The 25,029-nt window shown below is 43.6% G+C and overlaps 1 protein-coding gene across 5 annotated transcripts in view; it reads right to left on the bottom strand.

Annotated features, from left to right (window-relative positions):
* The window catches only part of LOC126995466 (G-protein coupled receptor GRL101-like), a 192,433-nt gene that overhangs the window by 48,034 nt on the left and 119,370 nt on the right, over positions 1-25,029 (bottom strand). For all 5 annotated transcript variants that reach the window (XR_007750333.1, XM_050855035.1, XM_050855033.1 and 2 more), the window contains exons 4-7: positions 10,317-10,421; positions 1,595-1,717; positions 1,208-1,336; positions 193-300 (exon numbers count right to left, since the gene is read on the bottom strand). Coding sequence is in view for 4 of the 5 variants with exons in the window: in XM_050855035.1 (XP_050710992.1) it covers positions 193-300; positions 1,208-1,336; positions 1,595-1,717; positions 10,317-10,421 (465 nt within the window). In the remaining variant the exon portion in view is untranslated. The remainder of the gene's footprint in view (positions 1-192; positions 301-1,207; positions 1,337-1,594; positions 1,718-10,316; positions 10,422-25,029) is intronic.

Raw genomic sequence — 25,029 nt, forward strand, 5'->3', positions numbered from 1 at the left:
AACACCCTCAGAACCTCCCCCTCTCCCGTCCCCGACACTCTCCTTACCTCCCCCACCACAACTCTCCTTACTTCACCCCCACCATCCTCCTAACTTCCCTCGCTTCCATACCCACACCCTCCCTTCTCGACTAAACTCTCACACCACCATCTTTCTAGCCCACACAACAACACTTCCCGGCAGAGTACTCACAGCCCAGCTCATCAGAGTCGTCGTCGAAGTACTTTTCGCTGCACTCCGGCCAGTTGTTGCATCGCCAAGTCTTGTGAACCTTCTTGCCAGATTTGCAGGTCACGAAGTCTGCAGAGGAGGGAAGACAAGGTGGCTGAGGCCTAAAATTAGGTGGGTGTGTGTGTGTGTGTGTGTGTGTGTAATTCACCTCTTGGTCTGCTGCAGGTCTCTCTCGAGACAGCCCTACGGAAGAGCACAGAGCTCACAGTACCGATCTTTGGGTAGGACTGAGACCACTCACACACAACACACCGCGACAACGAGGTCACAACTCCTTGCCTGACGTCGCGTATCTGCTCACTGCTAGGTGAGCAGGGGCTACACGTGAAAGAGGATAAACCCAACTTATCTTCACCCGGCCGCGGAATCGAACCCCGGTCCTTCTGGTTGTGAGGCAGACGCTCTATCCACTGAGTCGCGTGTGTGTGTGTGTGTGTGTGTGTGTGTGTGTGAAAGTTTTGCTGACTTGATCCTGTCTCTGGTTGATAATGTTTCTTCGCTTATTAGCAGTGTATTTCCTGAAGACAGCTTACAGTGATTTGAATTTTCTCCTTTACCTCCTACTTCAAGTGCAGTTTCTTTTAGAATTTTACTTAAGTTTTCGTGAATTTCCTCAATATCAATTTTCCTCGTTGTCAAGAGCTGCATCTCGAAACTGACTGGAAATTGTTTTTTGTTATCTAAGTTAATTAAATTTACAAATAGCCTTCTCACCGAGTTATTTCTGTCTCTCCAGCAAGGTTCATCTTGGTTTCGAATCTAAGCATTCAGTGGTAGCTACAAAAAGTTACTTTATTGATGACTTTCTTTTTTATATTTCATTATATCCCGCCGGTTTGTGACGATCTAGTGACTCTCATTTGTTACCCCAGAAGGAGATTTCGACGTTTCCTTCACCATCCCACACGCCACATGCCTGAGTGTGTGTGTCTGTGTGAGGCCCCAGCCAGCCACGACGCAGGTGCCCCTCACTCACCCGCCTCGCTGCAGTCCTTCTCGTCGGAGTTGTCCCCGCAGTCGTCCCAGCCATCACATACGTCGGGGGGACGCAAGCACTTCATGTTGTCACACGTAAACTCAGCGTTGTAGCACTTTCTGTAGTTTTCTGGAAAGAGAAAAGAAGCTGATTAAGAAGAAGAAGAAGAAGAAGAAGAAGAAGAAAGAGAGAGAGAGAGAGAGAGAGAGAGAGAGAGAGAGAGAGAGAGAGAGAGAGAGAGAGAGAGAGAGAGAGAGAGAGAGAGAGAGAGAGAGAGAGAGAGAGAGAGAGAGAGAGAGAGAGAGAGAGAGAGAGAGAGAGAGAGAGAGAGAGAGAGAGAGAGAGAGAGAGAGAGAGAGAGAGAGAGAGAGAGAGAGAGACACTCACTCTCGCAGTTCTTCTCGTCGGAGCCGTCGGGACACTCCACGGTGTGGTTGCACGTCGCTTCGAGTCTGATGCAGGTGCCGTCACTCACACACTGGTGGTGGCGCGGCGGGCAACGGTGATTCACTGGTGGGAGGAGAGAGGCAGGTGACAGGCAGCGCCATGGAATTGGAGAGTTTGGCCAACCTCAGTCGCCGGAGCTTAAACGTTCAGGCAACCTCGGCGTGTCACCCATTTCAATTTTGAAAGTAAGGCTCCGTTCATACTGTGCTGACTCTGGGCCACGACAACCCAGCGTCTTTTAGGCCCCATTCACACTGTGCCGACTCAGCATCCGGCGATCGTTTCTAGGCCTCTTTCTGATCCTGTGCGACCCTTTCACATCAACATTTCACACCTAAGACCTCGTGTACCCTGAGTCGCTGAGTTGTCGCGGCCCAGAGTCGGCAGTGTGAACTGCCACACAGAAGATTGCTGGGCGTTCTTAGTTCACTTTCCTCCTCATGGCGTTCATATCGTATATATCCTTATCCTTCTCGCTGAGGGATCGGGGGTTTCAAAACATCTCTGAAAGTATTATATATATTCGATGTCTTTTTCCTTATTCTCTTTCCTTTCATTATAGAGGAAACCTTTTGCATGTACTTTTCAGCGCTTGATCAGACTCCTTAACTGAAAAGAGAAATAAAAAAAACAGGCAATTGGGTTCCATACCATGATAAAATGAGCAATACTAAAGGAAACTGCGGTTAATAATGTGTCGGAGAAAGAATAAGAATAACTGAAAGAAAGAAAAAGCAGGTATAGTAGGGCTCCATGCCATGATAAACTGATGAATACTAAAGCTGAGGTTAATGTGCCATAGAAAAAACAAGAACGCGGGTGAATATGTAACACGTGCAAGAAAGATACAGACGTAAAATAAAAGTGCAGCTTGATAGAATAAAGTTGAGAAGGAAGGAAGGAAGGAAGGAAGGGGACGAGGTTATAGAGGGAAGGGGAGGATGGGTGGATGGATGGTAAGGACGCGGAAGGGTTGGCGGCGATCGTAAATTGGCTGGCAGGCGAAGGTGAGAAAGTAAGACTAATGAGAGTGAGGCAGAGGACGGATTAGGCGAGCGGTGAAGGCTGACTGCTTGCACCTGAGAACAATAGATAGTGGAGGCGGGACTGAGTAATGCCGGACGTTAATGGAAACACATTTATTGGTGTCATGAGAGAGAGAGAGAGAGAGAGAGAGAGAGAGAGAGAGAGAGAGAGATAGACAGACAGACAGACAGACAGACAGACAGACAGACAGACAGACAGGCAGAAAGACAGACAGACAGACAGACAGACAGACAGACAGGCAGGCAGACAGACAGACAGACAGACAGACAGGCAGAAAGACAGACAGACAGACAGACAGACAGACACGGACAGACACAGACAGACACGGACAGACACGGACAGACACAGACACACACAAACAGACACACAGAGACAGACACACAGAGACAGACAGACACAGCAATACTAGTGAATAATATACCAGAAAAATAATGTCAGGACGATGTTTCACTTTTATTTTTCTCAGACACGAAAAGAACAAAGAAACAAACAAACCCAAACTAAAAATCACCGAACATTATGAAGCAAGAGTTACATTTGACGCCTCGATGTTATGTTACGTGTGAATTGGGTCCCTTTTACCGAGTTTCTTTTCTATAGGGTGGTCTGGTCTTGTCCTCCTCCTCCGTTCCCGTTCATCCACTTATTAAAAGGAAGAGAGAGAAGGAACCGAAGTGGAATAGCGGGCGGAGAAACAATACTATTTTAACCCCTTTTCTATGGGTCTTGTCCTTCTCTTCCGTTCCCGTTCATCCCCTTGTTAGAAAGAAGAGAGAGAAGGAACCGAAGTGGAACGGCGTGAGGACACACAATACTATTTTTTTCCTCTTTTCCGTCGAGTGTTCTGAGAAACTCTTTTAGACGTGACTGAGCTATAAAATGAAGACCTTGAATTATCTCGGGACCACACACACACACACACACACACACACACGAAAGGATGTTAATTTTATCGATCTGTGTGTCCTAATCATCCTTCCTTACATTACTTTATCAATTTACCTATGTGTGTGTGTGTGTATGTGTGTGTGTGTGTGTGTGTGTCGTCCTCATCCTCTTCCTCTTCCTCTTCCTCCTCCTGCTCCTCCTCCTCCTCTTCTCCCTCCTTTGACTCTTTCTCCTTTATTTCATTGTCCTTTTTCCTTTGTTTCCCCGCGCCTCCTCACGCCAACCCTCATTCACATTTTCCTGCCTGTTTCTCCTCCCCTGCCTTGCCTTGCACTCTCCTGCGTCTTCAACCGAATGAATTTTTTATCCCTACGTCTCTCTCTCTCTCTCTCTCTCTCTCTCTCTAAAAGCCTCTTACACACATTATTTTTTATCTTTTTCGTTTACCAGTTCCCATTACAAACTTTTTAACCCTTTAATTACGTTCCATTTTCACCAGCGTTGATATATTTTTTCTTCTTCCGCACCTTCTTGTAACTAACTTTAGGCTTTCATTCTATATATTTTTCCAACTTTCTAATTTTTCCTTTTAATGTCTCTTTTTTTTTCTTTATGCCGCATCCGTCTTATTCTGGCAGCGTGAAGTTAAGTAATGTCTATATCAACTTCTTCTTTTCTCCTCCTTTCGTCACTGATTGTCATAAGAAGAAGCAGAAAGGGACAGTAGGACACAACTCACACGAGCGTCCCCTTCCTTTTCTTTATACCACATCCCTCTTATTCTGACAGCGTGAACTTCTGTAATTTTTTCTTTGTTCTCCGCCTTTCGTTACTGATTGATTCGTTACTGATATTAAGGAAAAAGGAACATTAGAACACTAGCACCACAAGCGTCCTACAGCCCTCATTCTGACAGCGTGAACTTCTGTAATTTCTTCTTTTTTGCTCCGCCTTTCGTTACTGATTGATTCGTTATTGATATGAAGGAGAAAGGATCATTAGGACACATGCACTACAAGCTTCCTATAGCCCTCTTATTCTGACAGCGAAAACTTCAGTAACTTCTTTTTTCTCCGCCTTTCGTTACTGATTGTCATTAGAACTTCAGCACCACAAGCGTCCTATACATCCCATTGGTAGCTATAACATTTCCACATTAGTTTGTCTCCTTCGCGCAGAAATTCGCCGTAATTATCAACCCTTAGTTTTTGGAACTCGTGAACTTAAGTGATAAAACTTTCCTTTCGCTCTGATTCCCCTAAAAGAATGGAAGAACGCAACCCACCTCCGATGCCTGTCCTCCTTCCTCCTCCTGCTTCCACCTTGATGGCGCCTTCCTTCACGCAAAAGTTCCCTAGCTGCTACGACTTCCTCTTCCTGCAGTGAGGCGGCGAAGTTTGCAGCGCTGGCTATCCCCGGCACACACAGGCACATTCACCTCCACCCCCCCCCCCCCCACACACACATGAAGCCTAAAGAGTTGCCATCATGAGTTGACATCATGGACGGACTGGCTGTGTGGATCATGCTGAGAATTAGGTCCACGTAATGTTCCTGTACGGTTGACGCTGTTTCTCTTTGTCCGTTTCCTGTTGTGTTGTATGATGCTAAAAATAAGTTGGTCTAACACAAGTTACACTCCCCCCTCCCTTCTACACACACGCACACACACACGCACACGCACACACACACACACACACACACACACACACAGATTCAGATTCAGATTCAGATAGTTTATTGACCACAAAAGAAAATATATAATTTTGGTCCAAATTACAATTGAACTCAATACATCTGATAATTATTATAATGCAACTAAGACTCACAAAAACCTAAAAGAGGAACTAGCAAAACATCACACACACAAAATAATAATAATAACAATAATAATAATAATAATAATAATAATAATAATAATAATAATAATAATAATAATAATAATAATAATAATAATAATAATAATAATCGTTTGTCAAGCGATAATAAGCATGCATTCTAGTACAAGGCCAGTATTTTATGAATAACACACACACACACACACACACACACACACACACACACACACACACACACACACACACAACCTGCCTCAAAACAGACAAGATTCCCTTATTCTTCCTCACCTGTGGCCTCGAAGGAAAAAAAAATAAGTGAACGCAAACGCTGCACAGGAAGGTTATAATGGACTTGCCTGATGCATATACATGAAGCTTGCAAGGGCACACCCTAACACCTTCGTTCACCGCGAGTATCCCTCTTTCACCTCCTCAACGGCACCCTTCACTCAACCTTCAGGGACCTTCTTCATCTCTGCTACTTCTGACGTTCGCAAACACAGGGGTGCGGTGTTTTCATGCGACGGGGGATACGGAGGGAGTCTGGGGCTTGGGGGGTGTGAGTGTGTAGCGGGAGGGTGGTAAGCTGGGCGGGTTGGGATGGGTGGGGTGGGTGAGCTCGTATGGGGGAGATATATTCATGGTTACAGGAAGGGAAGGGTGAAGGGGAAGAAGTGAATCTGGCGAGTGTGAATTGAAGCGAAAGAAGGTCTGAAGAAGGGTGGAAAAGGAGGTGAAGGAAGACGTTCAGCTGTAGAGAGTGTGGTTGGGTGTAATAGGAAAAAAAATAGCCTGCAAGGAGGATGTGGAGTAAGAGGGAGGCGTAGGGAGACTGTGCTTGCATTGAGGAACAGAAGGAGTTTATTGGGAATGAGTAACGGGAAAGGGAAAGAGGTGAAGGCAGCTAATGTGGTCGGGTGAGGAAGGAAAAAATAGTGGCCTGCGGGAAGGATGTGGGGTAAGACGAAGCCATAGTGAGGGTGCGTATGCGTTGAGGAGCAGGAGGAGCTTAGTGGGAAGGAGTCAAGGGAAGGAGGAGTGCATTAAGGAGGGTTAGGGTTGAGGGTAGAGAGGGTCCTGGTGGGAGGTTGGTTGGGTGGCGGGCGGGAGGCGGGGTGGGTGGGCGGGCAACCTTGACCTGTGAAGGGAAGCAATCTAGTCCGCGCTGATAACAGGCTGGGCATTTCCATAATTTCGTCAGCGCAATCTCGGCACAGCTCCACTTCGGTGCGCAACGAAATTACTCGCGTGGGTCATGCAAAACACCCGCAATTATGGGCCGACGTCTTTAGCCGACAAGGAGTTAGTCAGTAAAATTAAATTACAATAAACACCCTCTATTGCACACAAACACACGCACAATTTACATATGGTTGAAATAATAAAATATGCAATAATCTGAATATAGAGACGGATATGGATGTATAAACAGTTACTCAGAGAAGTCCGCCTCGTTGTAGCTTGGGATATAATTTACTTCTGTGCTCAGGCGCGCCACTCCTTAAGCTACTGGTTATGCCACATCAGTTCGCCGGTGATCATTGGTCTTCCGGATTTTGCGCTTAAGAGAAAAACGACCGCTGCTGTGAAATCCGTAAAATAATCCTCATAACGTAAATGAGTAAAAAAGAAAAAAAAAGAATCTGATAGAGTGTAGTTGTCATCGTCGGGGTCAGAGCAAGCACTTCATTTAATTGGCAGCAGTGTAGCAAATAAAAAAATAAAAAAAAATCGCTCTCCGGAGTCATAAAGAGCATTATACATTTTCCCCAAAACTTACCTTCCGTAGCCGCAAGCAACAGTGTATGTTTTTCAAAACACTCAACATCTGGGGCCATAAATAAATAGTAAGTACAAATGTGCCTGGCATCGCGTTGCTCAAAAGCGTCGGCAAAATCATATCATATTCTTGTGACGACTGGACGAGCTGCGCGTGAGGGCGGTGATGCCTCCGTTGCCATACTTGTTTCCTTTACCAAGAAGCTTTCTGAAGTTTGCTCCGTCCTCGCGTTCGTCTTGGAGTAACAAAGCAATGGACTTCGGTTGTTTTGAATGATTTTGACACATTTTTTTGCAATAGACCTCAGATGTTTTTGAATGAATGACATATTTCTTAGTTCTGGTTATAAATTCCATTGATTTATTGATCAGTAAAACAAAATTTTCTCACGTCTTTCTTGAACTTTTTTTTTATATAATTATATGCTCTACCTTTTTGAAGATGGTCCACTAGGGCTTAATATTCATCGATGTCAACCTTTCTTTTTCATTCGACACATTTGTATATTACACTTTATACAACATTTACTCGTTGACAACATTCCATTTTCACACCTCACCTCGATTTTCCAGAAAGGGTTGTCTTCATATGAGTACCATTTGGATATAAAGCTAAAGAACTGGCGAAAATATCTTATACGTAGCAAAAGAGGGTTTTAGAATTTGGAATAGGGGATTTGACATAATTTGAATGGGTTCCTGTTCAGTTGGTTTTCAGAGGCCCACAATAATTAACGTCCCCAATTGTGACTCGCTGCAGACCCATTGTGCTTGGCTTGCATGTCCACGGCTTCTCGGAGGACACGTTGGAGCTAGACGCAACTATCAAAGGTGCGTTCAGGGACTGGTGGATAGGGGAAAGGTTACTGAAAGGACAGGGGGCAAGGGGGATTACTGAAGGAACTAGTGGATAGGGGAAGAGTTAGTGAGGTGACTGGTGGATAGTGGAAGGGTAAAGTAACGTTTCATTCTTTATTTTATGTTTCTCTTTAACCAGAAGCAAGATTATCTATTTATTATTAGCAAGTAAACCTTCGTGTCATTCTCCAAAAGTTGAGAATTGGTGAGAGGCGAAATGAATGAGAAGCCAAACCCCCAACACGCACGCACGCACGCACGCTCACTCACTCACTCACTCACTCACTCACACTCTCTCTCTCTCTCTCTCTCTCTCTCTCTCTCTCTCTCTCTCTCTCTCTCTCTCTCTCTCTCTCTCTCTCTCTCTCTGTACTCTATACGCTCGCCGCTGATCTTAGCTGGGAAATGGGAAACTTATGGGGAATGTGATTTTACTTGCTAATACGAAGCTGACAGTGTTGCCTCTGGACACAGGTAAATACAGCAGAGGAAGCAGCTTTAGGGCCAAAAAAAAGAAAAAAAAAGGAAACAATAATGAAAAAAAAGTCCACTATGAAAAGTAAAGAAGAAATGTAGGTAAATATAAAAGTATAGAATGAAACGTCACCTTACGAGCTACTAATACACGGATAATCTTGCTTTTGGTAAGATATAAAAAATATGGTAAAGAATGAAACGTTGATTTACTTGCTAATAAGAAACAGACAATCTTGCTACTGACATTATATAAAGCATGAAACTTAACTGGCTACTAACAAACATACACTCTTGCTTCAGGACAAAGATAATCATAATGTAAAGATGAATATCCCCTTCGAAGTCTCATTCCGGCGCAAGGTTGGCAAAAATAAGCACCAGTAATTACGCCCTCTGAATTTTCTCCCGTTTCAGAGGTTTCCTGTCATCGGAGCGTTAATGGGTCAATATCTTGCGGCGGGATTGCGGGACTGGGATTTCTTGATGAGGTTAGTCTTTGTGCAACGGGTAGCGGGTGGGTGGTAGCGCTGCCCTTCACGCCTCACCGAGGCTTGTGATGAACCGTGAGTGGCTATGATGAAAGAGCGTGTAGGACATGGCGTGGCACACATAAAAAAGAAAGAAAAAATAAAAGAAATGAGTCCTGCCTACCTACCTGCCTGCTCGCGATATATATTTGTTCCCCTTTACAACGAATGCGGGACTCAGGCAACATGGAGTCTTTAAAATCAGCGTAAGTATTGAACAGCTCTTGGGGAAATGTACTGTACGTGAATACCATTAGTTTAGGTAAGACAACTCATGGGAGACTTAGAGTACTTTTAATATGCAAGGCTAACAGAAGAAAAGCTGGAAACGCACAGAACACGCCGAGTATTTGAAACTAAGTAAAAAAAAAGTTGCCAGAGTGAATTGAATGAGTTCTATTAACATCGGATCGCTAACAAGAGTCAAATAAAGCCCAGCAACGTGTGGGCCCGAGCGTCTGCGTGCCAAACAAAATTAGATCTTTCCCATTACTGTCTCGATGCAATCAGACTGAGTAAACCAAGGCAATGAAGCGCGGCCTGTTGGTTCGGAGTTTATCTCGATCATTAGCTCTATGACCCGAAGCTCGCTAAACGGTGTAGTGTAGCTAGACTCTCTCACTCTCGCACTCTCTCTCACTCTCTTTCTCTCCTACATTTCGACTTTTTCAAACAAAGTGTTGTTGTTGTTGTTGTTGTTGTTGTTGTTGTTGTTGTTATTATTATCATTATTATTATTATTATTATTATTATTATTATTATTATTATTATTATTATTATTATTATTATTATTATTATTATTATTATTATTATTATTATTATTTCCATTTGAAATTGGCCGATTGGGAAATACGACACTTGACACCGTTGTATTCCAACTTTGTCAAGTGTCGTGGTATTTATACAAAATCTTTGTTATTATCCTAAAAAAACTAAGCAATCTAAACACTATATGACCTTATTAGATTATCCAATTATCTAATTCAATTCATTTAAAGGTAGTAAATAGCTGACATATGAGAGGAAGCGAGAAGTCTTGAGAGTATGTGGCAGTGATGTGGGGCGGGGCTGACCCCCTTAGGCCTACACCCCACCGGCCAGTTTCAAATGGAAATACTATAGTAGAAGTAGTAGTAATAGAAGTAATGGTAGTAGTAGAGGTGGTAGTAGTAGTAGTAATGGTAGTAGTAGTAGTAGGGTGGTAATAGTAGTAGTAGTAGTAGTGGTAGTAGTAGTAGTAATACTCACAGCAGTCCATCTCGTCCTCGCCGTTGAGGCAGTCCCTGACGCGGTCACAGCGCTGCAGGCACGAGATGCACACGTCGCCGCACCGGAACTTGTCATCCGGGCAGGCTGCAGGGGGAGAGGGAGGGAGGGGGTTAGAGTAGTGGTTGTGGTGATGGTGGTGATAGTGGTGGTGGTGATGATGGTGATGGTGGTGATGGTTTGAAATCATGTTATTGGTTGAACCAGTACCAGGACAAGAGTAACTGAATAACGAAACATATGGTTACCATGGGGTTTTTGAACCATACTTTTACGGCGACACTTTGCTTAATAAATACCATCACAATCTACTTGCAAGGCTCTCGAGTGTATTCAGAGCTGAGTGTCTCCATCCGTTTGGTATTTAGTTTTCTATTGATGGAGGAGTGGCGACCCAAACAGTAGTCGATTCTGACCTACTTTTTGGCCATGGAAGCACCTTTATACCTACGCTATACAACTAAATATAAAGCTAAACATGAAGCCTGTAGGTAATTGTATGTTCTGCTTGTAACGTTAAAAAATGTTTGTGCAGTGGAATTGTTGTACTAAAAAGATATGCGCTGGTATTCTTAGACGCTTCCACTTTTTTTTTTTGACGCTTCCACCTCTCACACCAACTATTTCCAAAGGCCGAAAAGGAGGTCATTCGGGTTCTCAAGAGTGTTTGTTTAGGTTCATGGTACAGAAGTAGAAGGGTCAAACTACCACCACCAGGGGCATAAAACCACTCCTGGATATGCCCCCAAATATCTCCTCCGAAAACCGCGTCAAATATGTATGCTTGGGCGCCGAAATGCTTAAGAAAATGACCCTTAGTTCCTTGACACAACGTTCGCTTTATTACTTAAGCATATCTTGAAAGTCAATCGAGAGTAAACGTTCTGATGGATATGAAGAAGAAAAAGTGTTGAAGTCGTTGGTTCTAGGATGTACAACTTTAACGTATATTTTCCTTGTAGACTTAGGGTGATACTCAAACAGCTTTTTTCTTTTGCGCCGCTCACTTCCTACGTGTATGTTGCTCAAGGTTACGAGGCGAGGCATAGCTGTCGACATCCTGCTGGCGGGGATGTTATCTGGTAATGCGAGTTTATGTTAATGAAGGGAAATGCGCGTCTGCTCTTAGCGCTGCCCACTACGGAGACAGTTACCCTGAGTGCCTGTGATCAATGCGGCCATGCCTCTATTCCTCGACATGACTTTTTAACATGTGTATGCTGTTAGTGAAGGGCCTCTAATGCACCATCGATACCATTGGTTGTGAAGAGGTAATAGGTGTTAAGAAACGTTAAGTGGCGTGTAGATAATCTGCATATATTTCAGTGACATAATTTTTAAGACGTTTTTGCTGTCAGAGTTACGGGGAAGGCCTCTAATGCGCCATCGATCCCATGAGTTGTGAAGAGGTAACAGGTGTTGGAAATGGTAAAAGGCGTGTAAATAGTCAGCATATACTTCGATGTGTAAAAACTATTATAGGGTTTGTCGTTCAGAGAAAAAAAATGTATTGAAATTCTGTCATTCTGGGTCAGGGGAGGCCACTTCAGGAAACTTTCTCTAAACACATTTTCAACGAGGACAACTTTACTATTATTTCCACGGCTTTCATAAGTAAATGCAAATTTGCTGTCTTGCTTCCTGCATACTAAGCAACGAGGAGTGTCGGAAACTTCGCAGCCCAGCCTTCCTCTCCCCCTCTCGCCCTCTCCTCCTCCCCTTCCCCCTTTTCGTCGCCTGAACAGCCAGACCCGACATTTAACCGCTTTCGAGCATCTGCTTTTGTGCTTGCCCTGACCACTGTGCATGCGCGATCCTGGTGACTGTAGGCAAACTGATATTCTAAAAGAGTGCTGCTGTAAAGGCAACTTCATCTCCGCTGGAAAAATGAACAAACTATATTTTCGAGAGCGCTTCAAACATATCTCCATGCACAGAAAGCAATAACTAGTTCTGGGAAAAGAAAACAGTGAAGGGGTTAAGCTCGGCTCTCTTCGTAAGGATAAACTATTTTAGTAATACCAAGAGATTAACACGTGCACCTTAGAGTTGTCTTTAAGTTTCCGGGCACAACTGTAATGGTCTTGGCGGCATGAAGGACATTCATGGAACCACAATAGCATCACACAAGCACTTACACCCACATCAACACCCACACCCACACACCAACACTCTCACTCTCACACCCCAACACCCTCACCCTCACACCCACACCCCTTTACACCTGGGCCGGAGGGTTCCGTTCCACGCCTCGCCTCGGTATGAGCTGCATTTTTTTTTAACGTCGTGGCCTATTGCGCCGGTAGGCTTCTTCCCGGTGGATCCTGATGGTCGGCCCAAGGCTTTTTCCCGGTGGGGCCTGATGGTCGGCCCAGCCCGTTCTGGCGCAGGCGAGTGTTTATAGTGGCGCCATCTTGCATTGGCCCATGCTGCCCTCCCGGAGTTCATCTTTAATCCTAGAATCTAGGGTCCGGGTTGATAGGTGGTCTTCTGGACAGCATGTGGGTAGTTTTAAGCCACTCGGCGGCGGCTGAAAAATCCCAGCTTGGTGGCGCCGGTCGGGGATTGAACTCGCGTCGTCCTGAACGCGGCGCCGTCACGCTATCCATTCAGCCACCGCCTCCCCTAATTGGTCTGCATGGTGGTAGGTGTAATAAATGTGTTAATTTCAAAGTTTTTTCAATTGCATTCTAAAAGTGGGACGACGGAGGATATTAAGTGAAGGTATTGGAGCGTTCCTTCCCCGTGTGAATGGAACGCGAACGACTTTTATGAGATGAAACTCGTAACTTGAGCACCAGAGAGTTTTCACATTATCATCCATTGACGAACTCATTGTGGCGAGGCGGCAGGAGGAGGAACGTACGGGAGAAGAGAAAGGGAGAAGGAGAGGGAGGTAGTGGGGAGGGAAGAAGCTTGTGACGGAGGCGGAAAAAGGGACATCTTGAAGGGGAGGGGACATAAGGCTGCGGCGGAGTCGGGGGCGGGGGCGGTGACACGGACAGCAGGTGCAAGTCGTAAGGGCGGAGGGAAATGGGTAGGTAGGAGTATTTCGGAAAGATATAAGCAAAATGACGATGGCCGGGACAACAATAGAGGCTGAGAAGAGGGAGGGAAGGAAGGGAGGAGGGAAGACTAGATGGGTAATGGTGTAAGTAAGGCGGGTTAGGAAGGAATGGTGGATAGGAGAGACGCTAGAGTGGATGAGAGTAAGCAGAGGTGAAGGAAGGAATGGGGAAGAGGAAGTGAGGAGAGAAAAAGGTTGCTGAAAGGAAAGAATAGGCGGGTTAGGAAGGAATGGTGGATAGGAGAGGCACTGGAATGTAAGAAAAACGAAAGTAAAGGTAAAGAAAGAAATGGTGAAGAGAGAAACTGTGCTGGAGGGGAGAGAGAAGGGATGGGCGTTGGTACGGGTGGGGATTGAGCGCTATTGGGGTACTAGGGTAAAAAGAAAGGGGTGATGGGAGAGAGAGAGAGAGAGAGAGAGAGAGAGAGAGAGAGAGAGAGAGAGAGAGAGAGAGAGAGAGAGAGAGTTGGTGTGTACAAGAACTGATGGCGGGGAAAGGAGGGCATTGCGTTGGGCTGGTAAGGCAGTGATGGAGAGGAAGAGGGTAAGGAGGGAATGGACGCTCACGAGGAGGGGAAGGGGAGAGGAGGTGGGCGTGGAGGATTCGGTAGTGTGGAAGGAGTCAGAATGCGCTTGTGGGGAGGGAAGAAAAGGATAGAAGGAGGAGGAGGAGGAATTTGAGGAAGCCATGCAGTGTGTGTAGAGGAAGAAACGGCGAGGAAAGAAAGGAGAGAGAGAGAGAGAGAGAGAGAGAGAGAGAGAGAGAGAGAGAGAGAGAGAGAGAGAGAGAGAGAGAGAGAGAGAGAGAGAGAAAAGAAAACGAAAAAAAAAGAGAAAGCCATTGATTGAGTGGAGAAATGAGACGACGAGGAAACAAAGAAAGAAAGACAGAAAAAGAAAGGAGGAGGAGGAAAGAAAGAGAGAAAGAACGACGAGGGAAAAAAAAGAACAACAATAAAAGGTCGTTGACGGTGGAGATGACAAAAGAATCTTGGAGGAAGGGAGAGAGAAGTAGCGATTAAGTGGCTCATCAGGGGAAGGAAGCACTACAGTTACGGCCACTCACACGTATAAAAAAAAAAAAAGAATAAAAAGCAAAGAAAAAGGTAAAAAAACAGAAAATCTCGACGCAGTTCTCTCTTTCCGATTTCCCTCATTCACGTTCTCTATGATGATCTCTTTTCTCTCTCTCTCTCTCTCTCTCTCTCTCTCGTTAACAGATGCTAATGGGTAAAAGACAGACCGAGTAGTGGCGGGCAATTGGCTGGCTTTTCCATTAACTGTTTCGCCTTCTTTCTTTGCGTGTTAACGATGTGACGAAACTCAGGTGCTGCAGGTCTCTCTCTCTCTCTCTCTCTCTCTCTCTCTCTCTCTCTCTCTCTCTCTCTCTCTCTCTCTCTCTCTCTCTCTCTCTCTCTCTCTCTCTCTCTCTCTCTCTCTCTCTCTCTCTCTCTCTCTCTCTCTCTCTCTCTCTCTCTCTCTCTCTCTCTCTCTCTCTCTCCTCTCTCTCTCTCTCTCTCTCTCTCTCTCTCTCTCTCTCTCTCTCTCTCTCTCTCTCTCTCTCTCTCTCTCTCTCTCTCTCTCTCTCTCTCTCTCTCTCTCTCTCTCTCTCTCTCTCTCTCTCTCTCTCTCTCTCTCTCTCTCTAACACACACACACACACACACACACACACACACACAAGAGAACGAGCCACAATGATACTATAACACGACGCAAACAGGAAGCAAACAGAGGACAGGACAATAGAGGAGGAGAGAAGATGAAGGAAACTGATGCATACAAGAAAACACTAGTAAGCGAGGATGATGGGAAGGGAAGAAGGGAGAAGACAGCCAGAAGAGAGGAATGGTAGACGAGTGTGTGTATGAACGTAAGGTGAGAGAGTAAACGTGTGTGTGTGTGGGTGTATGTGTTTATGTATGTATATGTGTGTGTGTGTTTGTTGCCCTACTTTCCCTCTCCTGGTGAGCCGCTGTATCACGGGGCAAGACGGCCCTAACAAGACATAAGAGCCACCAGCCGTGCCGGAGGAAGGAGAGGATAATCTGATGGCCTATACAGCAGTGTGCTCAGCTTGGGAGGGGCAGGGAGGGAGCAGGGTATGGGAGGCCGGGGAAGGCGTGGAGGGGAAGGGAAAGGAAGGGCAGGGAGGGAGCAGGGTATGGGAGGCCGGGGAAGGCGTGGAGGGGAAGGGAAAGGAAGGGCAGGGGAAAGGGTAGGGGCAGTGTGGGGACAGCAAAGGAGAGGAGAGGGGCAATGGAAGGGAGAAAAGGGGGCAGTGGAGGGACAGGAGAAGGCAGGGAGGGGCAGTGAGGGAACGAGCAAAGAGGGTAAGAGAGTAGGAGACTGTGTCGAGCTGGTATTTGGAGGGCTAGGGAAGGAGACGAGGCGTATACTCGTACATAAAGACAGGGAGACACACACGTCCTTATGTCGAGATACAGAAACGACATCATACACAAAAATACTACACATAGGCAACAACGGCGATGACTATTGTGAATATATTGAATAGCTATTGAAGGTGGAATATGCCCTCCCTCAAGGCAACTTTAGATGATATGGATAGACAGACAGATATAAACAGAGAGATAAATAGACATACAGACAGATAGAGAGAGAGAGAGGGAGAGAATTAAAATAAGAGAAGTTGTCGATCTTTACACAACTTTGGGACTCCATTCCTTTCTTTTTCCTACCCAAGACTCTCAAAACATTTTCAAACTCATTCTAAAAGCTTTCCTCTTTGCCCATGGGCGTCCGGGGGGGGTGGGGGGGAGGACCCCTGAAAAAAAAATTTAAAAAAAAAAAAAACCCTGAAAAAAAATATAAAAAAAAAAAACAAAACAAAAAATATTTATAAAAAATTCATAAATTCAGTTTAATTAAAATTACAAAGCAAGAGTTTGTTAATGAAATAAAAAATGAAATGAAACTCAATTCGAGAAATGACGATGTATGTGTATACTCTGTGCCTGAACTCTGTTCCTCTTGGTCCCTGTCTGATTAATTTTAATGAGTTAAATAATGTAATACAAGATATGTAATTTAATGTAAAACAATTTTTTTTTAATATTGTTTTTCTTTTTCTTTCTTTCTTCAGATTCTACCGGAGAAAATGCTTTGAAAAGCTCTTTCCTGGAGCAAAATTTTTTTTTTTTCTGAACGGGGAAGCAAACTGATTCCCCAAGGGGACTCCCCCCAGACACACCTCCCCCGTCAGGGACCCAGGAGCCTCTGTCTTTTTCTCTGCACATGCCCATGTCTCTGCCCCCCATCATGTTTTTGCTCCTCTACACACACACACACACACACACACACACACACACACACACACACACACACACACACACACACACACACACACACACACACACACATTCTCTATCTCTGTCTATCTCTATCTATCTCTCTGTACTCACGACAACTTCTTAATGTTAACTTTTCCTGCGGTTATGTCACAAGCAACTCTCGGTTAGAATACATGTTATTTTTAAACTAACTTTCTTGGCGAGTGGACTTTCATGTCTTCCTTATACACACGACCCGTCTTTCCCTACTACTACTACTACTACTACTACTACTACTGCTACGACTACTACTATTGCTATTACTACTACGACTGTTACTTGATATTAGATAAACAAAAACATACTATTCTGTCAAAAGCATGTTACACTTCAACGCTGATGCCTGAGATAGCAATAAGTGCGAAATATATTCAAGAAAAAAAAAACAGTAAAACAATACAGAAAAGGGAACAGTGACGACCAGCACCAATTTCATCACCACTACCGCCACATCCATCAACGCCAGTGATAACAAGTAGTAGTTTTTATTTATTTATTTATTTATTTATTTATTTATTTTTACGTCGTTGCCTGTTGCGCCGGTAGGTATCTTCCTGGTGGGGCCTGATGGTCGGCCCAAGGCTTCTTCCAGGTGGGGCCTGATGGTCGGCCCAGCCCGTTCTGGCGCAGGCGAGTGTTTATAGTGGCGCCATCTTGCATTGGCTCATGCTGCCCCCCGGAACTCGTTCTTGATTCGCTTGGACGGCTTCCTCTAGAGTCCGGGTTGATGGGTGGTCTTCAGGACAGCATGTGGGTAGTTTTAAGCCACTCGGCGGTAACTGAAAAATCCGAGTGGTAGCGTGGGGATTCGAACCCGCGTCGTCCATCACGCGGTGAATGTGGGCCCAGTACGCTACCAGTTCGGCCACCGCCTACCCTAAATAGTAGTAGTAGTAGTAGTAGTAGTAGCAGCAAAAGTATAAAAAATAATGGTAATAAAAATAACTAATACTTTTTTTAGCATAATCAATAGGAAAGAGAACAAAATATAAGGGGCTCGGCACTTTACGAGACCATCAGAACAGATAGAAAAAAAAAAGATGAGCTCAGTTTTTCAATAAGCAATAGTCTGTTTCGTTTTCATCTCCCTTCCGACTGGTTCATGCCTCACCCGTTCCATAAGAACAAAGGGAGACTGCAAGAGGCCGAATGGTCAACACAAGACAGTTCCAGATTCCCTCCCACTACCACCTCTCCCTCCCTTCCCTTCCTCGTCTCTCTCTCTCTCTCTCTCTCTCTCTCTCTCTCTCTCTCTCTCTCTCTCTCTCTCTCTCTCTCTTCACACAAGGAATATCTATTTTTTTTTTCAGTTCGTCCTTCTGATTCGTTTCGCTGCGTTTCATATAAATGATTTCTCTTCTTTTATGTCACTCTACGATATTTTATGTGAGTTGATGAAATACGCGTCGTGATATTTATTTTTCTGATTTTACTTAAGGTGTAAATCTCTGTACGTTTTTTTTTTATTTTTTATATAATTTGGTTTCCTGTTTTATCGAATCGTTTCCACCTCTTTCCTTTTGATCTTTCTTTTTTTTCATCTCTCCGTTGATGTGTAATTGCATCTCTTTTTATCGTCTGTCATGGCGTCTACTTGCGTTGCCTCTTTCAGCTGTTTTTATACTTTCCAACAGCCTATTCAGTCTTTCCCTTTTTCCTTGATCTCCCTTTTTCTTTATTTCTCCCTTGCTGTCTAGTTGCATGTTCTTTCTCCGTCTTTCATGTTTTATCTTACTTCCGTGGCTTCTCGCAATTTTTTTATATTTTTTTATATTCTAACTACGTGCTCTGTTTTTCTCTCTTTCTCTCATTTCCTTTTTTTCTTTATGTCTCCCTTGCTATCTAAGTGCATGTTCTTCTCCATTTTTTTTTGCTGTTGTATACTTGCGTGGCCTCTCTCGGTTGTGTTTTTATACTTTTTTAACTGTGCGTTCTGTTCCTCTCTTACTCTCTCATCTCCTTTCGTCTTTATCTCTCCCTCACTATCTAAATGCATGTTCTTTCTTTCATGCTGTTGTCTACTTGAGTGGCCTCTCTCGGTTGTGGTTTTTATACCTTTTAACTGCGCGTTCTGTCCCTCTCTTATTCTCTCATCTCTTCTTTCTTTCTCTCTCCCTTACTATCTAAATGCATAATCTTTCTTTCATGCTGTTGTCTACTTGCGTGACTTCTTTCATTTGTTTTTATTCCAATCGCGCGTTCTGTTCTCTGTTCTTCATTTCACAAACCCATGAACGTCCTTCGGGAGTTTTATTGCGTCTCTATAAGTTCCCGTCTCATCCCCGTCGCCCCTTTTCCATTACTTCTGTTCCCGTGGCCGTCCCCTTAAATCTTGCCTGGTCTTCCTTCCTTCCCGCGTGGCCTATTTTCTGCCTCGTGTATTTCATTAAGGTGGAGGGACGGAAAATGGACACTCTTGACCTAGTAGCGTTTTTCCCCCGTCTCCGATTTATTGCTATAGGCTCTTCGTGCTGTTACTAAGAGGCAATAATGTCGAGTGTGCCGCTTCATTTGATCGGTGACTTTTATGACCTCGATTTTCAGCTGTTTTTTTTTGCCCCCGAATAACTTTGCCTCTTCTTCGATTTATAATTAAACATTGCTCTCCGTAGTCTTCGTAAAAGGTAGTATGTCGAGTGTGTGTGCTGCTTCGTTTGATGAGACTTTTATAGCTTCGATTTCCAGTAGTTTTTTTGTCCCCATATAAATTTGCCGCTTTTTCGATTTTTTTCTAACTAGGCTTCGCTCTCCGTACGCTTGGTAAAAGGTAGTATTGGGAAATGTGTGTGTTGCTTCGTTTGATCAGAGCCACGTGTTCATTCTTTAGCCATTTTTTTTCCATCGGTGTTTATTTGTTTTCCAGTGGACTTTTTTGTTTTCCAGCGGGCTTTTTTTGTTTTCCAGTGGACTTTTTTTTTTTTCGTTTTTTTTTTTTTTTTTTTTTTCTTTTTTTTTTTGTTTTCCAGTGGACTTTTTTGTTTTCCAGTGGACTTTTTTTGTTTTTTTCCAGTGGACTTTTTTTTCCAGTGGACTTTTTTTGTTTTCCAGTGGACTTTTTTGTTTTCCAGTGGACTTTTTTGTTTTCCAGTGGACTTTTTTGTTTTCCAGTGGACTTTTTTTTTGTTTTCCAGTGGACTTTTTTGTTTTCCAGTGGACTTTTTTGTTTTCCAGCAGCCTTTTTTGTGTTTTCTAGCGAGCTTTTTTTGCTGTCTTGCGGGCCTTTTTTCTTTTTTTTCTAGCGTCTTTCTCGTTTCCCAGTGGGCTTTTTTTTATGTTTTCTAGCGGTCTTGTTTTCTTTTTGTTCTTGACCTTGAGCGGTTTCCTCTTTTATTCAATCATCCGCGCTTTTTTTTTTTTTTTAACATCCCCGCCTATAGCGCCGGTAGGCTTTCTTCAGGGGCCAGATGGTCGGCCCAAGCCCATCATGGCGCAGGCAATTTTTATAGCGGCGCCAGTTATGACTGAAAAATCCCAGGAGGTAGCGTGGGGATTCGAACCGACGTTGTCCATGGCGTGGTGAATGTGAGCCCAGCACGCTAACCACTCAGCCACCACCTACCCATAAAGATAGAAAAAAAGAGAGATAGAAAAAGAAGAGAGTACGAGAGTGACGCATCCACCCACTCGCATCATATTACTTCTTGATATTCCGTTCTCCTCCTCATTAGCCTTTACAGACCTCAGCCGTGAAGTAATGGTGAAAAAGGAGGCAGGAGGGATCAAGGACAAGAAGAAAAGCCTATGATGGAGACATAAGGGAGCAGGGATGAGACGGCTCGGACGAGGCCTGCATGTCTGAGTGGAGGGAGACAGTAACGGGAAGGGGACCCAGGAGGAGGTGGGGTAGGAACAGCGTTGCCAAATTGTCGTACTCTGAACACTGCATTTATCATTATTAGGTTCTAAGACTGCCGCAACTACACAAACAACGATAGAACATTAAATGTAGCGTTAAAACTGTTATTTATTGATGCTTTTTGTGTTTTTTTCTATAGTTATTGGTGAGAAACTACGAATATGCAATACGATGAGTACGATAATTTGGCAAAGCTGGGTAGGAAGTGGAATACACACACACACACACACACACACACACACACACACACACGAGAGGTCTGATGATTAAATTGGACACATCACATCAGGAGTAATAAGTAGCTCGCAGTATGGATTCCGTCTGTAATCCCTTTAATGTATAGGCCCCTCGTGACTCCACTCGCTCCAATATCATCATCATCATCATCATCATTAGGCTCTATCATCCCACTACAGTATATCAGCATCTTCATAGCGCCTCCATTCGTTTCTGTTCTGTTCGTCTAGTTTCTAATATCGATGTAAGCTTCCCGTGCGTTTCTGTATTTCATTACACCGTCTGTTAAATGTCATCCACTTGGGTCATCTCGTATTAGTTATTTCCCAGTCTTTTTTTTTTTTTTTTTTTTTTTTTTTTACGTGCCAGCCTATAGCGCCGGTAGGTTTTCTTGAGGGGCCTGGATAGTAGTCTGCCCCAGCCCGTTATGGCGCAGGCAAGTTTTTTTTTATAGTGGCGCCATCAGTCTATTACTATTGTTGTCCATCTGTTGCCCACTCGCCTACAGAAAGACTCACATATGCTATCTTGTTTTCCTAAAGATCTCTTTACTCTCGAACTCTCTTCTTTTTCTATCTTTCTTTTTCTTTTTTTCTTTCTTTCTTTCTTTCTTCTCTTCCGGTTCAGGTGAGGAATTTTCTTAGCAAGATAATTCCCTCTCTTCTCAGGTTCTTCTTCATTTCGCTTTTAATTCTGTGTTCGATATCAACATTCACGGCATCGAAAACTGTTACATTTGTTTCGGGGATATAGCAAATCTCATATATTATTATTATTATTATTATTATTATTATTATTATTATTATTATTATTATTATTATTATTATTATTATTATTATTATTATTATTATTATTATTATTATTAGTAGTAGTAGTAGTAGTAGTAGTAGTAGTAGTTGTTGTAGCGGCGGTATCAGTAGTATCAGCGGCAGCAGTTCTATTATCACTATTAATACTCGATGAAATGTTTATTCTTTGTGACAAATATCAATCACACGAGTTAAAATTACACGATGAATGCATGACGCCGACCAAAAGCAAATGTTTTAAGGTTTATTTTGAATTATTTTTCCCGCTTCTCTCTCTCTCTCTCTCTCTCTCTCTCTCTCTCTCTCTCTCTCTCTCTCTCTCTCTCTCTCTCTCTCTCTCTCTCTCTCTCTCTCTCTCTCTCTCTCTCTCTCTCTCTCTCTCTCTCTCTCTCTCTCTCTCTCTATATCTCTATCTCTATATATATATATATATATATATATATATATATTTTGTGTGTGTGTGTGTGTGTGTATATATATATATATATATATATATATATATATATATATATATATATATATATATATATATATATATATATATATATATATATATATATATATATATATATATATATATATATATATATATATATATATATATATACACACACACACACACACACACACACACACACACACACACACACACACACACACACACACACACACACACACACACACACACACACACACACACACACACACACACACACACACACACACATATACACGATCAAACCATACAATCAGTTCTCCACGGTTAGTTTAATTTAGAGGCAATCAAAATCACGCCCTAAATTTCAAGTCTCACTCATGCTTGCTGCATAATCTGTTTGTACCTGGAAGTCAAGTTTGAGCGGACCCTCGAGTGATGCATCAAACAGACACAAAGCCCGGCAATAATCTTCGTTGCTTATGTGTCTACAGACTCCAGGGCCATCAATAATACCTGCCGCTACGGACTGCAACATATTCCGCAACAGCCGCTTTGAAGTTTCTTTTTTAGCATAATATATTGTCTGACGCACACCTTGTTAGTTCCTGTCCCTGAACGAGATAGATGCAAAGATAGATAGATATACATAGATGGAGAGAAAAATGAAATATCATGTATTAATATCCTTCCCGAAGCGTTACAACAAGCAAGGGAGTGGAGTCGGAGATATAACAATAGCGACTCCAACTCCCACTCCAGGAAATTTTATGGTTGCGACTTCGACTCCAAATCCGACTCCAGGAAATTTTTTGGTTGCGACTTCGACTCCAACTCCGACTCCAGGAAATTTCATGGTTCCGACTTCGACTCCAACCCCCTTCCCCTCCCTCCTCTGCAATACAGTGATCTGCAAATCAAACCCCACCACACCGCACACCACACCACCCCCGCCACACAACATTACACGTATCACAAAGGAGTCGGAGTCGGAGATATTATACAAACTCCTGCGACTCCGACTTCACATCCCTGAGTAAAGACCAACATGTCATCCGTCCCTCTCTAACCCCTTGCTCACCTTATCTCTCACTTAACTTACTTGCCTTCGCCTCACCTGCCTCACCTGCCTTCATAAATCCGGTGACCTTCCCTTTCATTCCTCTCTCTCCCCTTCCTCGATCTGTCTCCCTCGTCCCCTTATAAGCTAATCCTCGGTGCGCGCTGCAGACAATCAACGCTTACTCATCCTTAACGAGCAAGTAATAACGGGATAACGAGGGGAAGGCATTTAAGACGTGCAGAGTAGGATAAAGGCTGAAAAGAAAACGGATTTGCAAGAAACGTTTTAGTACAGGGTTGCAGGGTGAGACGAGAGAGAGAAAGAGACAATGTGTGTGTGTGTGTGTGTGTGTGTGTGTGTGTGTGTGTGTGTGTGTGTGTCAGTCACTTTGATGTTGGCACAGTTTTGAAGGGGAGACATTCCCTTTAAAACACTAATGAGCCAACGAAAATAAAAAAAATAAAAAGAAACCTCATGTTTCCAATTTGCATTCAACTAATAATCAAGAATCGTCAAAGGCTCTAAACCACAATAAAGAGGGACTTTTTAAAACGACTCATCTTTTTAATCTCACTTCTTTTGACACTTCATTTTAATAGAGGCTTTTACATTTATATCTTTCTATCATGATCTCTCTCTCTCTCTCTCTCTCTCTCTCTCATAAAACATACAGATTGAGAGAGAGAGAGAGAGAGAGAGAGAGAGAGAGAGAGAGAGAGAGAGAGAGAGAGAGAGAGAGAGAGAGAGAGAGAGAGAGAGAGAGAGAGAGAGAGAGAGAGAGAGAGAGAGAGAGAGAGAGAGAGAGAGAGAGAGAGAGAGAGAGAGAGAGAGAGAGAGCTGTTTTGCTTTTTATGGGTAAGCGTTTATCCGTACGTTTTCATTCTCTCTCTTTCTTTTTGGCATGGAATATAAGTACCAACGAATATTATTTTTAAAGTTTAGTGTTAATTCTACTTTTATTTTTAGCAGACGGTGAGGGAATTTTTTTTTTTTTTTTTGCCTTTTATAGTTTACCGTTTATCCGTACGTTTTCATTCTCTTTATTTTGGGCAATGAATATAAGTTACCTACGCGTACTATATATGGATCAGAGGAGGGAATCCATGGCCGTGTAGGTATCGGATAATTGAACACACACACACACACACACACACACACACACACACACACACACACACACACACACACAAGGTCATTATTGCAGAGTGTGTTCGCAAATGGTTCAGAAATAGCGTATGTGTGTTCGGGCAGTTCGTTCCATTCGCAGCACAACAAAACCTGGTCATCCGTATCTAATGAGCAGATGCGTGATAGCAGTGAGCAGGTGAGTGAAAGCAGAGTGTAGGTATGTAATGGTGAGTCTCTATCCATGACCTGTCTATATTTGTGATGTATTTCGAAGGTTGTCTGAGCAAGGTTGTCAGATTGTATAAAGCTGTCACGAGGATCTCAAAACAGCCCATCCATATCATCAAACTTACCGAGCTTTCTTTATGACCTTTTCCCGAGGATACAGAGAAGATCAACCGGGTTTTCACGGGTGACTTTTCCCGTTCAAGGTCCGCGCGGAGGGCGTGTAAAAATCATAACGAGGATCACAAAACAAAACGAATCGGCCTCTCTTATGTTATGGCAATTCCCCGAGGCCGGACAGAGGACGAACCTGGTTTTCATGGGTGACTTTTCCCGTTCAAAGTGCGGAGGCCGTGTAAAACGATCACGAGGATCACAAAACACCCCGTCCATATTATTAAATGAGCCGTGCTCTCTTATGTTATGGCAATTTCCCGAGGCCAGGCAGAGGACGAACCGCGTTTTCATGAGTGAGTTTCCCGTTCATGGTGCAGACGCCGTGTAAAACTATATCACATCGTA

The sequence above is a fragment of the Eriocheir sinensis genome, chromosome 8 (assembly GCF_024679095.1).
Source record: "Eriocheir sinensis breed Jianghai 21 chromosome 8, ASM2467909v1, whole genome shotgun sequence".
NCBI classification, from domain to species: domain Eukaryota; kingdom Metazoa; phylum Arthropoda; class Malacostraca; order Decapoda; family Varunidae; genus Eriocheir; species Eriocheir sinensis.